Source organism: Ailuropoda melanoleuca, chromosome 11 (genome assembly GCF_002007445.2).
Source record: "Ailuropoda melanoleuca isolate Jingjing chromosome 11, ASM200744v2, whole genome shotgun sequence".
Lineage (NCBI taxonomy): Eukaryota > Metazoa > Chordata > Mammalia > Carnivora > Ursidae > Ailuropoda > Ailuropoda melanoleuca.
This window is the reverse complement of record NC_048228.1, coordinates 98,855,378-98,872,179: the sequence shown is the minus strand read 5'-3', so window position 1 is coordinate 98,872,179 and position 16,802 is coordinate 98,855,378. Positions and strand designations below refer to the sequence as shown.

Genomic DNA, 16,802 nt, shown 5'->3' with positions numbered 1-16,802 from the left:
TATAATTACCTGTCGATTTCCACTATGAGCCTGGGGGCCCTCCATCTATCTGAGGACTCTACGTGTGCCACAGTGCCTGGCTTGATGGAAATGCCTGCTGCGTGAATGGATGATGAAAATTCATAGACTCTCAACAACTTCCTGCCAGCCTTGATTTAAAGATGTGCAAGTAACCACATGTACTGTCTTACATTATAGTTTTTTCAATTTACCCTTATTCAAAATGCTAATTAAGAGGCAGTGAATGAGTAAAAGACAAACGTTACGAGAGAACAAAAGTTCTGGCAAACCGTGAAAACAACGAAGAGCTGACTGCGTTTAGATAAGCCTAGTACGCTGGAGTTAAGAACATAAACAAAGGGGCCGCAAGCGCTGGGCAGTGTCCACTCACCCACTGAGTACACAGCTCTAGAGACGCTGGGAGCTTCAGGGGAAATGCCCAAGACTACTTTACCCGATGCGGCATCCCAGCACCCACCACACTTTGGGGAACACGCTCAATCCCCTCCACCTGAACAGGTATTTCCAACACCCGAGGAGCAGGGAAGCTCAAGTTTGTGAAGTTCTCTGCAATATTCACTCTATTCCATGTAAAAGAATGATTTTTGGTTCAAGAGGAAAATTAGAAGGCACTGTATCTGTTAAGAGTTACATACCTGGATTCCAAGAAAACTGCTCCATGTTTCTTAGACACACTATTAGCAAAAGCACATAATTTGTGAATCGTTCCTTAATATCTGAAAAAAAAATAACATGTACTGTATATAAATGATATAATAATAAAGTTCATGTATAACTTTTAGTCAGAATATGGTGAAAGTACAATTACATATAAATGTCTGCAATGAATATACTATTTTATATATAAGATGGTCTTACATTGGTAAGGCATGTATGTCTTTCACTGACATAATTCAGGTATGGAAATTTCCAGTTTTGTACATGGTCGAACATATCAGTGGTTTTTTCTGTTTAAGTAGTGGAGGAGCGTTGCACAGCATGGCTATACCACCCTTTGTGTATCTGCTTTCTTACTGACAGACATTGGGTTGTTTCCAGTTTTTGGCTACTATAAATAAAGCTGCCATATTTCTTGTACAAGTCTTTTGTGAAAATGTGTTCTCGCTGCTAAGTTATAGGATAGGCAAACATTTAACTGTATAAGAAAAGGCCAGAAGGTTTTCCAGGGCAAATGTAGTATTTCCCACTCACACCGTCAAAATATGAGAACACCACTCCACTCGGTATCCCCGCTAGCATTTGCCAGAGGCAGACTACGGGAGCAGCCATTCTGGGGGGTGGGCTCTGGTAGCTCATCAGGGCTCTTCCGCCCCCATTTTCTACCACAGTACAAATGTCAACATGGTGAGAGAGAAATTATGTCTTCATATTCTCATGAAACAGCCTTGACTTTGTGAACTTCACTCCAGGGTCTCGGGGATGCCCCTCCAGGTTTCCATGGGCTATACTCTGAGAACCGAGACACTATGCTGCTTTGATTTTTGTTAACTACAAAAGATAATGTTTCCAGGAAGAGATGTTGTGCTTTCACTCTTCTTAGGGTTAGTAAGGAGCCGGTAAGGCATAACTGAAAAAGCTTAGCAGACAGAGACAATCTGAGGTTTACAGTCATAACTCTGCTCTTGACGTCTGTGTGGGTGACCTTGGGGAAGTCAAATTACTTTCTCTGTGTGTTAGTTTCCACATCTGTAAAATGGAATATCGTCTGCTACAAAGAAATTTCTGGATTAACAAGAAGCTCTGAAAGTATGGCATGGTGCTATAGAAATGTCTGTCATATTTAATTATCTTAAGTGTCTTGAGATTACAATAACCACAATAGTAGGAAAACCTGGTAAAGATGTTGAGGAAGTAGGAGAAAGCACAGCTAAACCAAAGCAGCAGTAGCCCAGAGGAAATGTGACACAGAATTTCAGAATGGATTGCAAAATCATACTGCACAAAGCTGCACGTCGAAGCTAAGTGTACATACCGCTATTTGACATTTGAAAAAGATTGTTCTTTTCAAACTTCTTGAAAACACTTCCTTTAATTTCAACAAACTGGAATAGTAAACAAAAATATCACCTTTATCATTATAACAGTTTAAAAAATGGACAAGCTACATATAAAACTTCCTGGGCAGTAAATAATATTTAAAATGATTTTATTCCATCCAGAATATTGCCATTAAAGTGCCCATATAACCACAAAAATATAAAGTAAAATCTCATACTTACATTATTAGACATCATGATAGTAAGCAGTGACTTGTTGTGCGAGTTAAAAGCCACGTTGAGAGTTGTTGCTTGAACCATGATGAGAATTGCATGCAAAACTAGCAGTGAGTGATGTCAAGGAAAAAGCTTGTCTGTTTTCATGTTATATTAGTAGATAAAACTATACAATTTTGAAAGTGAATAATGGGGGGGATGATTATGTTTTCTAAATCCAGTCTTGTGTTGGTGTTTTATTATCTTATTAGCTATAGTTGATATAAATTTGACAGGTAAGATGTACAGGACCCATACAAAACAATAGTAGAGATGAGCCTCTGGGCATCCATTCACTTAAGACTGTGAGTCCTGGAAGATGGTTGTCTTGTTCTTTCTGGACTTCTGGCATTTGGCACAAGACCTGGGAAACAGGTCCTCAAAAAAGTTTGTTAAATAAGTGAAATAAACTATGGTAAATACTGAAAAAAGAGACTTAGCTAATTTGCATTTTAAAACAGAAAAGAACACAAAGTAAAAGCTGGTCTGGAAGCAACTGGCTTCTATAGTTCTGCAGGGGGTGGGGGGCGGGTATGTAAGATGACAAGAAATGTCTGATAATTGAGATTCTTCTTTACATGTCATTTTAAAAGATATTCACAAGTTGCAGAATTATATTCATATTACACATGGAATAGTTTATTTAAATGAGAATAGTAATTGCTTTACTCCACATACTTAGAACAAATGTTTACGCTTATAGAATCTTCCCACTTGGCCCCTTAACTTTCCAAGTATTAATCCAATGTTTTTAAGTGCGATACTTTCAGAGACAGTACACATTCCTGTAAATGAGTCTGGACCCCATATGGAACTTAAGTGCAGCTATACGTGTGTGTACAAATATACGGATGGGTACATACATACACGCACACAGTTTATACGGTAAAGCCTTTAACTCTTCAAAAGAAAAGCTTTAAGGGGCGTGGAGAGCAGAGGGGATAAGACTTCCAGAATTCCTTCCTCCCCAATCAATTTCAAATTTTACCTCTACATGAACCATAAACATTTTAAGCCCTAGGTTTTAATAAAAAATTCATAGGCTTAAAGATAACTTCCAAACAATTTCAGTATAGGTATGAAAGTTGTGTGGATCTCTATAAAGTATGTATAAATACGAACCTCGCATTCTCAAGTTCTTCCATATAATCAGTCACACTGAGACTAGAACTGTTTTCTACCAGTTAAAGGGAGCAAACCTACATGAGGCTCTTTAATTTACAATTACTACCATAACCAATTTATTAAAAGAAAGCAGACATTTCACGTTAGTCTTCAGGACACACACACACACGTATACTTTTAAATCTGAGAAACAGCTAACCAAATACACTAATGCAGAATATGCACTGACTTGAAATTTTCAGTAATTATAAAGGATACAGACATAGAGAACGGCCATGAAAAAGTGAGGGATCACTCCGATATGGGCTCTTTTTCTTTCTTTAGGTTCTGTTGCTGTCCAATAGAGAGCATCTAATATATCTTGTCCAAATGATGAAAACAGACGATCTGCTACCTAAGGAGAAAAATTATTGGAAAGATGTTTTTCTTTTTTTTTCTGAAAAGTGTTTCTTAATAGTCCACCTGAATATGTTACTAAAACTCATATGCAATTCAAAAATACTGGAGCTCTGACTTTTTAAATCCCACTAGAAGGCAAGCCACAAAAGAGCAGGGATCTCTTTATTCTCTGACACAGTGAGTCCTCAAAATCTTGTATTATCTGAATTAGACTTTGCCTGATGAGCTATATATTTATAACAAGGAGAGTCTTACATAGTGGCAAAAATAAAAGGGAGAGGCACATCAAAATCATAGTCTCTCTGATTTTAATTCTTTAAATACAGATTCAGAATTTGAACTTAAGTCCTTCAGGACAAATATATCATTCGACCCACTGTATTTGCACCTAATATTTGTAGACAACGGTAGCTTTAATTTGTTTTGGATTCATCACAGAGTATGTAATAGGCAGATTTACTTCCTAAAGACATTTTCAAGTATCAATCTCCATAAATAGAGTATGATGAATAAAAAGCAACACATGAAAAAAAAAGGAAGGCATATATTATTCAGGTGTCGGCTAGAATGTTACATCCATACCCAGACCACCAATCTTTGGCTCCCACAGTCTCTAATCCATCACCCTGGTATTTATCACTTCCAAATACCTCCTGGTTTATAGTCTCTTTTCTACCTGCAGAACACGAGCTCCTTAAGAACAGGCTTTGCTCCCCTCTGGATCTTCAGGGTCTAAGGCAGTGCTTGGCATGCAGTAATTGTCAATTAAATACCTGCCAAATGCAGGCATAATAGCGACCCACTGTTTAGGGAGCACTCAACACATGTCTGGCACCGTGCTAAGCCTTGTCTCTACACTGCTCGTAATTCCCACTCGTAATTCCCCTAGCACCTGCATTCACAGAGGAGACAGTAAGACTCAGAGACACTCAGCAACTAGCAGCCACATCCAGGGCAGCAAGGCAGCAAGTGGAAGAGTGGGGTTCAGTCAGAGACAGTTTATCTCTAGCAGAGAGTCAGGACTCTTGTCCACTATGCTGAAACCACATCAACAAGTATAGTCTGCAAAGTGAATACACATTTCAGCCATTCTGATCAGCAATTCTTGGACCATTTTCCTTGAAGCCTATTCTCTAATACCAGTGTTGAGGCCGCCCAATCAAGGGCTTTGTAAATGAGGGGGCGCACGCATGAAGTGTGGAGGTAGGGAGAAGCCCGCGTCACCGGCAATCCCCTAAGAGGGAAGGCAGTGAAGGACACTGGTAGGCCACAGAAGGAACGAGAGGAGCCCAGGCTTTTCTCTCTGTGAGAGGATGGCTACTCTGCCTCAAAAACTTCACCCACGCTGTCTGCATCCTACTTGGTGGGGCAGAGCAAGAGCACAGGCAGTGAGCACAAATCAGGAAGCTAGGGTGAGGCTTTAAATCCGTTGGTCAATGAATTTAGGAGTAACCAGGACGGCCAGAGTTCCATGGCTTCTGTGAAGAGATGGAAAGTCCTCATCTACCATAGCAATGCAGCCTCAGAGCAGAAAGGCCAGCAGCCCCCTACACCCCTCCATCTGCCCACTCATTAGGAAAAATCCTTTCCCAGCTAAGTTAAAAGATAAGTAGACATTATTTGTGTCCCTAAAAAGTTATACAGGAAAATGCACTTGAATCTCAAAAGTTTTATCATAGAACCTAGAGTAACTTACTATTTTAAGAACTGATTAAAATTCTGCCTATAGAGCAAAGCATGTTTTTTTTGCTTTGTGTAGCTACTTAATTTATTTTTTGTATGAAAGCGGATTCCCACATGTTGACTGTTTTGAACTGAAATATATTGCATTAAAAATACTGGGGTGCCTGGGTGGCTCAATCGGTTAAGTGTTTGCCTTTGGCTCAGGTCCTGATCCCAGGATCCTGGGATTGAGCCCCATGTCGGGCTCCCTGCTCGGCGGGGAGCCTGCTTCTCCATCTCCTCCCCACTCATGCTCTGTCTCTCTCAAATAAATAAATAAAATCTTCTTAAAAAAATATTAAGTACTTGGAGAAATTGGGAAACTTATGTTTACTTGTTCTATGTAAAAATTCCAAAGCACTTTAAATGTCAATCTATTATAGCAAATATACATAAGATCCTAACATTTTTTCATAATTTTTAGTTTAGTAAGAAGTATACATGGGTTTCCAAAGAATTTGCAGACAGATTTCCGTACCATCTAACCATTTACATTCTCAAGGGGGTACTGACAAAACAGTCTCTAGGCAGCAGGTACCCTTCTCTCCGACTTGGGGACGTGTCATGCCCTGGGGACCAAGGACCAGCAGCAGGCACCATCTCGTGAGGACGAGATTCTCCAGTCTCAGCCCAAAACTACTTAATCAGAATCTGCATTTTAACGGGGTCTCCAAGTGACTGCAGTGCCAACACCAGAGCCGTCAGGTGAGTGTTCTGTACCATTGGGCTCCAAGTCCGCACCCGACTAAGCCTGTGCAGGCCGGGAGGCTGGGCGCAGGAGGCCTTCGCTCACCTCCAGCATATTGTAGATGATGTAGAGCTTGATGACTGACTGCCCCCTTATCAGGTGATACATCATGGAGTAGTCAACGTAGTGCATCATAAAATAGCAGATGACCAAAATGACGCCCTTCAGAATGTCACACACCTGCGCAGGCTGAAGCAAACGCCTGTCCCTGAAATACATAAGAAGTAATAAAACATGAGTTTTACTTTACATCCTCTTGAAATCATCTTTACTGGACATACACTGGCATACAGAGACGATATGAGAATTAAGTCGCTCTTTTAAGAACTAACAAGTTACAATGACTACTCAACCGTGTGACGTTTTCTGCCCAACAAAAAACAAAAGATGTGAAACCAGAATTACTATTAGAAGTGGGTCCTCTCAACAAGTGAACAGAGGGCGGGCGTCTCCGATAACGTGCTTTGAAGCAATGGATTTCCAGGATTCTGACCTAAGCCTTTCAACTCCTCTTGACGCCCTGAAGGCCTCTGGATCGGCCCTTCCCACACACAGTGGCGCCTGGCACTTTTTATTAACCAGCAGAGCAGGTTTCTCCATGTGGCTTCACAAGGAGTTCCTATGTCTAGGACGGCATCGTGGTCCACTGCGCGGATGTGCCGTCATTCACGGAACGCCCTGGCGCACGGCCGGTCTTCTGCAACTACCCAGCATGACGCCCTGGGCATGTCATGTCTCATATATGAAAATGCATCTGCAGGACAAATGTCACAACTGGAGGGTACGTTCCCTCAGCAGAAGTGAACTGCCCTCTCTGATGGCTGTGCCCTTGTTTGCATCCACCAGCAGCTCCGCACGAAGGCGCAGGCGCCGCAATCCAGGCTGCGATCGGCTGCTGGGTCTCTGCCAATCCCACTGTGGAAAAACGGCATCTAGCATATAGCTTCACTTCACTCTTCCCTTTAGGAAAGCGGCACTTCTCTATATATTTAAGTTATTTCTATTTTCTGTGGAATTCTCCCCTCCTGTCTTTCTCTTACTGGCTTGACAGGAGCTGAAACTAGTTTCTTCCTAACTACTACTAGCAGAATCATTGCTTACTTCAGGATGGGGTTCAAGGCAGTCCACCTCAAAATACGCTACTGCGGCATCTTATTTTGAATTGAAGTGATGTAGGAAACAGCTGGCGCAAGGAGGACACTCTGACCTCCTCTGTCCCCTTGAAAGTGGGAGATAAATTCCCAGGGAATGATACCCTCCCTTGGGCCTTTAGAAGGTACCCTTAACACCAGAGAGAAGAAATTCAGGGCTGAGAAGGCTGTATAAACAACCCTTGTTACTTCTTCATTAATTTGCTATCCCAAGCCCAAATTTCTTTGTCTTGTTAATTCTTCACAAATTTATTGTTTGTCTTAAAGGTATAAAAGTGTCCTGCCTGGTCACTTGAGTTGCATACTTTTATGAGTTCCTGTATGTATGGAATTATATTTTTGTCCTGTTTATCTGTTTTATGACAATCTAATTATAGGACCAGCAGAAGAATCTAGATGGGAAAAAAGAAGTTTCCTCCCTTACGCTTCAAGGTCGGACTATGAAGAGCAAAATCTAACTTGTGCATGGAAACATCTGACCAAGACACAGCAAAAAATACAAAGAGAAGAAATTTACAATTTCTTTCAGTGGCTATGAAACTCCTGTGGCTAGAACGGAAAGCAGCTTGCTTTAGGTCTACTGCAGGCAAATTCCTCAAGACAGGAGATGCTCCATCTCCCGTTTGGGAAGCTTTTATGTACTGTACAGTGTAATCAATAAAAAGCCCCCAGCACTTTCTTCAGGAGTTGCAGAATCTCTTCATTCCTGCCATCGTGACAATGTTCTAGCAACCACCTAAGGGATGACCTCATCTTCCAGCTGGTCTTCAACAGTCTGAGGTCTTCACATCTTCACTATCCCCTAACCATTGTCCATATCCAGATCAGGGGCTCTTTTCTTCAAGAGAGCGCGCAGGGTTCAACAAGGAATCTGTAGGTCTTGCAAACTTTTACCTGAAACACTCTTTTACAAAAACAGTGAAGCATTATTTTACCAACGAGGCTTCCAATACCACCTCCACAAGCAGATGACATAGAACCTCATTCTTGTTTTCCACACCGCACACGGTTTTGAGGCAGATATGAAATTGATCTGTTCACAGAAAGAATACAGGATACTGCAAAAATCCTGACAAGAGGTAAATTCTGAGAGAACTAAGTCCACAAAGGTTTAAAAGTAGATGGGAAGACACTGGGCTGAACCAGTGAGTCTAAAGGGGGAGACAAGTTAGCATTTGTCTATGTCAGACCTTATGTCTTGAGACCAGCACTGGAAACTGATAAACGAAGTGAAACTATTCTTAGCAGCTGAAGTTTTGGACAAACTTGCATCAAGGACAAAGTTGATCAATCCCTAGCACTATTTGCTTGTCCCCCTGACTCTTCTCCAGTGCTGTTCCTCTCTACCAAGTGGATGCTGGCCCATTTCTCCTCACGGAACCACATGGATCTTCACCTTCCATCTCCCAAACACCCAGCACAGGACACAGATCTCTGCCAAGGGCTATTCTATCATCAAGGCAATTCCCTGCTCCCACCCTACAAGATGAAAAACAGAAGAGGTAGTAGCATTTGTTGAGAGAGGGAGCGAAGCATGTTTTTCATTCAACTAATGAGAGGAGGAGGCGTTTTGAACACTCCTAGGCTGCTGGCCTGTGTGTGACTCTGTCCCCTGGGACAGCCAGGGGACAAGCTGGCATCAGCACGGACTACAGCAGCCGTCTCTTCCTCCGAAGTGCAGGTGCAGCTCTGCATATGCTGAATACCACAAATCACCAAGAGGCGTGGGCCTTTGTAGTTAGGAACTATAGGTCACGCTTTATGAATTGAAGAAAATGATAGGTTCCAAGAGTAGGGCAGTATTAATTAATCTGCATTAATTACCAAGGTGACTTTGATAACTAATTAAAGAAAACTATACTTAGAGCTTTTGGTACTAGACTGGCATCTACTTAGTTAAGTGATCCCAGCCAAAGTAATTTTATTTAAGCGGCAAAGGGCTGGGGTGCCTGGTGGCTCATTCGTTAAGCGTCTGCCTTCAGCTCAGGTCATGATCCCAGCGTTCTGGGATGGAGCCCCACGTCATTGGGCTCCCTGCTCAGCGGGAAGCCTGTTTCTCCCTCTCCCACTCCCCCTGCTTGTGTTCCCTCTCTCGCTGCCTCTGTCTCCCTCAAATTAAAAAAAAAAAAGAGAGAGAGACAAAGGGCTTTTATATATGTATCATATCCAATCGTGTGTCTTTATAAAACATATACAACAAAGGCCCAATGTGTTAGTGTGTGTCTACGAAGGAACGTTGTATTAATTACAAGTCATTGCTGCAAATTAGAGCTAACAAACATTGGAGAATATATCCCCAAAATAACACAATATGACACATATGACACATTTTGAACTAAGACGATATAAATTTAAAATCAAGCAAGCATATACAACTTTAACTTAATCTTGCCTAGGATCAAACCAGGTTGTAAAACCACAGAAAAGTTGTACAAACACCTTATGCTACAATTTTCAGTTACTATGTGGCAGGCACTGTTCTGGGCACTTGGAATATACTCTCTTCAGTTTTCACAGTAAACCTATGGGCACGGTACTACCTAGGCCATCTCAGTTTTACAGATGAGGCAAGGCACAGTCAGGAATGTGCCCAAAGCTGGACAGTTACTAAGTCAAGAAGTGGAGGAACGGGGATCTGAACCTTGGCAATCTGGCTCCAGAAGGCATGTTTATTACTACCATCTACCATTCTAGACTTTTCTTCAAAAGAACTTTTAAATCAACAACTCAGTACCCTTTCTCTTTCAGTATAATTTAATACCTTATAACTTATCACTTTACTGACAGCTCATTTGGAAAAATTTTGTGCTAAAAAGCAAATATACCCATCATTTTTGTTCTTTATTTCTAGAAAGAGAAAAAACAGGACAACATTTCACTGGATCCACTGTCTTCTGTCTGCTCCCTGCTCTGGCGATAATCTCCTTTGCTAACGTCCCATGTAGCTGCTCCAGAGTTGACTCTGATTTACAAAATTAAGTATTACTCAAGTAAAGAATCAAAGTATCAGAACTCCCAAGAAACAGAGTCTTGTCTTCCTATAAACGTCCCTGTTAATAAAAAAGTTGCAAAAATAAAAACTATTTCTAAGGTGGCACCTTAAAAGACGTCTGTATGTCTCACAGCATCTCTAAGTAAGAAAAGACCAGACCTGAAAATAAGTTCACAGGATTAAAAGAACTTGAACCAGTCCCGGTATTTGTCTCGTGAAAAAGAACTTGAACCAGTCCCGGTATTTGTCTCCTTCTCTGTCACGATATTTTTAGATGACTATCTGATAAGCATTTCCAACTCCAGAAGAAGCTATCCACAGTCTTGCCAATCGACTTGGAACTGGCTGTCAAACAATACTTTCAGGTTCAAGTTCTTCCTTAGAAATGTCTGTTAAACGGTAGTTACTAACAATTCATTTTGCAAATGCTGAAAATCTCACATGAACTTATAAGTAAGTGGAGTAAGCTGTTGGACAAAGTGAAAAACCCACTAATCTAATTCACAGGTTTGGCTGTGAGTTATGACAAGACAAGGTAACATTAAACAAGACATTCAACAGAACTTAAAATACTTTTTAAATTTTCATGTTAAGCCACTCATACAGAAACCACATTTTCTCATTTCTAAATTTCATCTTCTATTCGTTCAAGTACTTCCACTGTGTATGTGCAATTGTCAATTAAGGCACTGCTGTTGTTTCAAAGGGCTCGTGCATTCATGGAAACAGAACAATGCAGTGGGCAAAGATGATCTACGTAGGCTTCTTCCTCCTGCTCGATAGCAGAAGGTAACACGCTAAGATTAAAGTAAAAACTGGTAGCACAGAGAAAGATCAAGAAAAAAGAAAAGGCAACACAGATGAGTCAGAAAAATGGGATAATCCCTGCCTGGTTGATTTTCAAATTGGTATAGAAATATGTCAAGCTATCGACATGAGACATTTCATTATAAAATACATAGACTGAATCTTTCTTTCTTTCTCTCTTCCTCTTTTAACACTTTTAGCTATTTTGTAGTATACCTGAAAGAATGTAAAATTTTAAAAAATGTAAAATATTCAATATGGCTCCCATTTTTAAAAAAGAAGTCCCTTATAATTTTGAAGTAAATTCAAATAAAGTATTGAGATTAAGATATTTTCCTTAATTAGAAAATGGTATTTTTGGGGTGCCTGGGTGGCTCAGTCAGTTAAGCATCTGTCTTCAGCTTGGGTCATGAGCCCAGGATCCTGGGATCAAGCCCCACATTGGGCTCCCTGCTCAGTGGGGAGCCTGCTTCTCCCTCCCTCTACCTGCTGTTGCCCTTGCTTGTGCTCTCTGTCAAATGAATAAATAAAATCTTAAATGGTACTTTAAACCTTAAGTTTCCCTGACATACAGTAGAAAAATAATTACTAAGTACTAAAACTGAATGATTAAAGTCACTTCCTTGGGCTTTAAAATAATTTCAAACTATAGTAGAAAAAAACCCAACTGGTTTAATAAAGCTATGGAGTAATGCAAAATAAAAACTGCTTATACAGAAGGAACTTATTATAAACTCAATTGACTGCTGTGGCATTGGGGAAAAAGTACTTGCTATCATGGTCTCGAGCAACAAGTGTGATTAAAGATCATTTGATTGAGTGATTTTCCTATGTTAGGTAAGATCATGGTCAAATCTTGCAAAACTGTGGTCAAAACTTTGGAACCACGTAAGGATAGAGACCACATTCTCCTCAGGTGTCCGTCCTCAAATGGTTATGTCTTGCCTACGCTGTTGTTGTTGCTTCCATTATAATTACTATCTGTTTGCACAGATGTCAATTTGGCCGAGAGTAGAGAAGGAAAAATCAGGGTTTACTCACCACAAGGAGTCCCTGTGACACCACATTCCATTCTATAAAGGAAGTGAAAGTGCTCCTCCCTTCGGTCTGATTCACGAGAGAGAAAGAAAGAGAGAAGGTTGTAATGTTGCTACACTACTTAGAGTGCCATGGTGAGGACACAGGTGACAATAAAACCTGATTTATGAAGACTCTCTAATAAAACAAATATATTGTTCTCTACACATCAGCCACACAGATCAATTCTGTAAGAGGAAGCACAAACATTCTTGTTTCCCCAGAGAAAGCCACCAAGAGCTCTCCCTGCATGTGCTATAGGGTGATACTAAACCATTTAGGGCATAATTGAGGCTTATGGAGAAGAGAAAAATCGTGTGTGTGTGTATGTGAAGTGAATTCTGGGTGAAATATCTTGAAGGAAGTAAGGCACACAGAAGAAGTCCAACAGGCTAAGAAAATGTCAAGCATTTGAAATTCATCATTCTTCTGAGAGATAAAAGCCTTCCTGTGGGGTAAACTCTCAGAGGAAAAAGACATTATCGCTTCTTAAACACAAAAAAGTCCATGAAGCCTCAAGAGTTCTTCTGCCTAAAACCGAAGTGTGATCCAGAAATTTGCTTGCACAGAATTTACTTGCTCTGATGGTAAAAGAAAGACACTCTGGCATTTATTACCTAAGCCGATTCTATACTTACTACCATCTAAAATGTTTGAGCAAAGTTTTCAAAAATAACTCCGTTCTTGGCACCAGAGAGAACCATTTTTCTCTACAATCTCCCTCAACTTTTAACTCAAATGTTACGGAGAATTCTAAAACGCAAAATGACGTCACACGTCTGAGCAGAAAAGAGGATTTGCAACACTGCCAGGTAAATAAAAAACACTTTCACAATCGGTTACTTTATTTATTCTATAAGTAAACTTGGAAAAAGGAGGTCTGATACCTCTTCAACATAATACAGAGCAGTCTACTCCTCTAAAAAATGAAATACTTTCATTCTTCCAAGAAACACAGGTACCTCATATAATGAATCAAAATTTAACTTTGATTTCCATGTCATCATTAAAAAATTATCTGAATTCAAGAAGTTTCTCGAATGTCTTTCTAAAATGATACTACCCTATAGGCAAAAGAGGGAAGAAACACAGGGATCTGCTTTTAAACAATTTGGATATATTTCTTTATTTATTTTCGTTTCCAACAAAATATCTGGAAGCAAAGACTTTTCAAGACTGTTAATTCATTAGCAAAAAGTTTTCAAATAAATATTCCTGAGATTACTAAACTTTTTATGAAAGCAGTGCATACTTCGTAGGTAACACAAACACACCTACCAAGTCAAGATAATCACCCTGCCAACTTCTCAAATGAACAATATTTTAACAGGATCAAAAGCTGGCAAAGTGCCTGCCGGGGGCCGGGCGGGGAGTCACAACGCGGGCTGGGTTCTCGTAAGGTCGTGCAGAATTGCGCTGCCCCTTAGCTTTAGTGAAAGGCAGGGTCCTTGTGCACTAAGTTGTCAGAAGTGGCAAAAACCAAAACCCAAACAAAAATCTTGGCAAGTTTACAGAATACTTAGAAATAGGTCCAAAGAATAAATGCTAAAGCAGAAACTCTGGGAGGCTGGCAGTTTTCAAAAGCCTCTCACACATGCTGTACCAGATGCAAGTCTGCAAAGAGAGTAAGCCAGCACACGCAGCATGAATACCTGCCCAACCGCTGCCGTGGGGCTGAAGCCAACAGCACTAGAGACTGCAAAGTCCTGGTTCGCACGTCAGCATCTTGATTCCTCCAGTCAATATCCCTTCCCCCTTTTGGGGGGAATAATTAAAAAGAACTAAGAGAGTAGGAAGTTGGTGACTTTCTTATAGAAAAAAAGAAACACAGGAATGTAAGAATAAAGGAACAGTTCGAAAAAAACCCACAATCAACTTCTTTATTGTTCTTTTTAATTTCTTTCTATCCCTTTGAAAGACTAAAAGTCAGACTGAAGGAAAGAGCACTTTTTGCTGAAAAAGATGGAACATAGCACAGCTGCAGGTGAGACAAATCAACCTTTAACGGAAGTAGAGAAGGTTGAAAGAAAAGGTGTAAGAAGGCAGAGTTTGGCTATTTCTAAACAGTAATTTTGTTAAAATAAATGTATTTTTATATTCCCAAAATACTGAAAAGGTCTTAGATATAATATTAACAATAGCTTTGCTACTATAATTTTTCTCATTATAGTTCAAGTTTTAAACATTTCAAAGTTGGTGGTTTTAAAAATAATGCTCAAAAAGACACCGTTTTCTAAACTGATCTAAGAAAATATGAATTGCAACACATACTAATGTAAGCACAAATCACTCAGTTTTGATAAAGCATACTTTTACTAAGACAGTAAGGCAGTATTTTCATATTCTGTGTATTCTGGTCTACACTTGCACAGAATATTGAAAGTTGCTGAAGTTCTATTATGTAATTTTAACTGCATTTCACATTTTATATAAATACATCATATATTTATTAGTGACCGCATAAAACATAATTCTTTGGTTGGTCCAAATTGCAGAAATAGCAATAATAGCAATAAGTGTGCATAGAACAAGGGACTGGAGTCTTGCATGTGGGGTGACACACTGCCCTCTGGTGTCATTTTAGCTCTAAAACCTTGACAATGGAACACATTCTCTTTTGAAATGCTACTCAATTTAGACTGAAAGTATTTGAAAGTCATATACAAAAGGAACCACCTCTACTTTATATCTAAAAAAGATCTGAAAACGTCCAGAAAAGGTGGGCTCCAGGGACCACTGGCCCCTCACAACAAAGCAAACGGGAGGGGCGGACTGAAGACCCGCCAGCTCTCCACAACTCCACTTCCAGTTTTCAGAACAAACACTGGATGACTTCTCCCATGCTGTATGGGTGCCCTGCTTATCCCAAGTGACAAGGAACACTAGAAATGACACCGATCTAGACGCTTTGTACAATAACCAGATGGGTCTTCAAACAGAGCCTAAAAGGGCCCTTTGGAACACTGACACATCACCGCTGTCACCCATTCAGGGAGCAGCCACCGTGTGCTAACATACCCAGGGAAGGACCCACTCTGGAAGGAAGAGAGTTTTTAGGATGTGTTTCCCTATAATGTTTTATCTCATCATGCCAACAGCCAAATGGAACACACTATGTCATTAAAAGCCATTCACTTAGAGATGGGCTGGAGCACATTGTTGATCCAAGAATAGCTAAAAAGTTGATCTAGCTCATAGTGTAGATGGGAACACCTCTACATGGCATTGCTTATTTTATGTCAGGTAGCTTCACCTGGCTCTATCAAATGCTGTCCATCCATGCTATGCAGTCCACATGAAGACTTGTATTTGGTGATGTTTTATTAGATACTTTTTTCTGGTCTTCTGAAAATTAAAATAACCATAATTTTATCGAGACCCCAATAGTGATAAAAGAAAAAAATATACGAGATGAGGCTTTGCTAATGTCAAAGTACCAACCATGCTACAAATGTCTTTTTTAAAAAATGTCAGCTACTAAGAATAAAACATTAAAAATTCTCCCAAAGTTATGAAGAATGTACTTGACTATCTTAAAGCTGATGATTATATTCCTAAAAAGAGTCTTCCACTTGACTAACATGTAATTAATAAAATATGTAACATAATTCTCTCATTCTGGTAGACAGGGCTACAGAATGTCAAGTATCACATATAACAGTGATGTGATCCTAATTCTTTTTTTTTTTTTTTAAAGATTTTATTTATTTATTCGACAGAGACAGAGACAGCCAGAGAGAGAGAGGGAACACAAGCAGGGGGAGTGGGAGAGGAAGAAGCAGACTCATAGCGGAGGAGCCTGATGTGGGGCTCGATCCCATAACGCCGGGATCACGCCCTGAGCAGACGCTCAACTGCTGTGCCACCCAGGCGCCCCGTGATCCTAATTCTTATCATTGTTTTACTCCATGTAAACTGGCAAAGAATTTTTCTCTTTTCACAATATGATCATCATGTCCAATAAATTCTTCCAATTTATACTGGAGGGACTTCTTCCTTACTGAAACTGATTAAGGTTTATTTCTAAAGGGACTGTATGTGTTATTCAGTGCTTACTTGGTATTAAGTATATGCCTATTTACTACTTTAAAAGAGAATTTTCCAAGACTTCAGGCATTAAAAAAAACTCAACACATAATTCTGTATATTGACCATTAATTTTGTACCTCAGTTTCCATGGTTAAGTCATTGATAATTACATTGATTATATTTTTATATACCATAGAACAGTCACCTACTTCATAGTTAAATCAAGTTTCTTATTATTGTCCATGTCAGCATTTTAAAACTTTTTCAGAATGAAATATGTCTAGAGAAGTGATCCATGTGAGAAATGTCACTTGGGCAACTATGCTAAGAACTGTATAATATTCTAGAGAATGACTCCATAGAGTGGACACATGTTGACATGTCTGTGCAAAAAAAGAAAACCGTAAAACCCAAACTTCTAACCTCAAGACCAATCAAACATTAAGATTCACCTAGCTTAACATTTTCACCTCCCTGTT

General features: G+C 39.9%; 1 protein-coding gene across 1 annotated transcript in view; it reads right to left on the bottom strand.

Annotated features, from left to right (window-relative positions):
• The window catches only part of TAPT1 (transmembrane anterior posterior transformation 1), a 58,813-nt gene that overhangs the window by 14,266 nt on the left and 27,745 nt on the right, over positions 1-16,802 (bottom strand). Inside the window, exons 6-10 of the mRNA XM_034670965.1 lie at positions 6,313-6,475; positions 3,657-3,792; positions 2,241-2,338; positions 1,994-2,063; positions 657-737 (exon numbers count right to left, since the gene is read on the bottom strand). Of these exons, the coding sequence (XP_034526856.1) occupies positions 657-737; positions 1,994-2,063; positions 2,241-2,338; positions 3,657-3,792; positions 6,313-6,475 (548 nt within the window). The remainder of the gene's footprint in view (positions 1-656; positions 738-1,993; positions 2,064-2,240; positions 2,339-3,656; positions 3,793-6,312; positions 6,476-16,802) is intronic.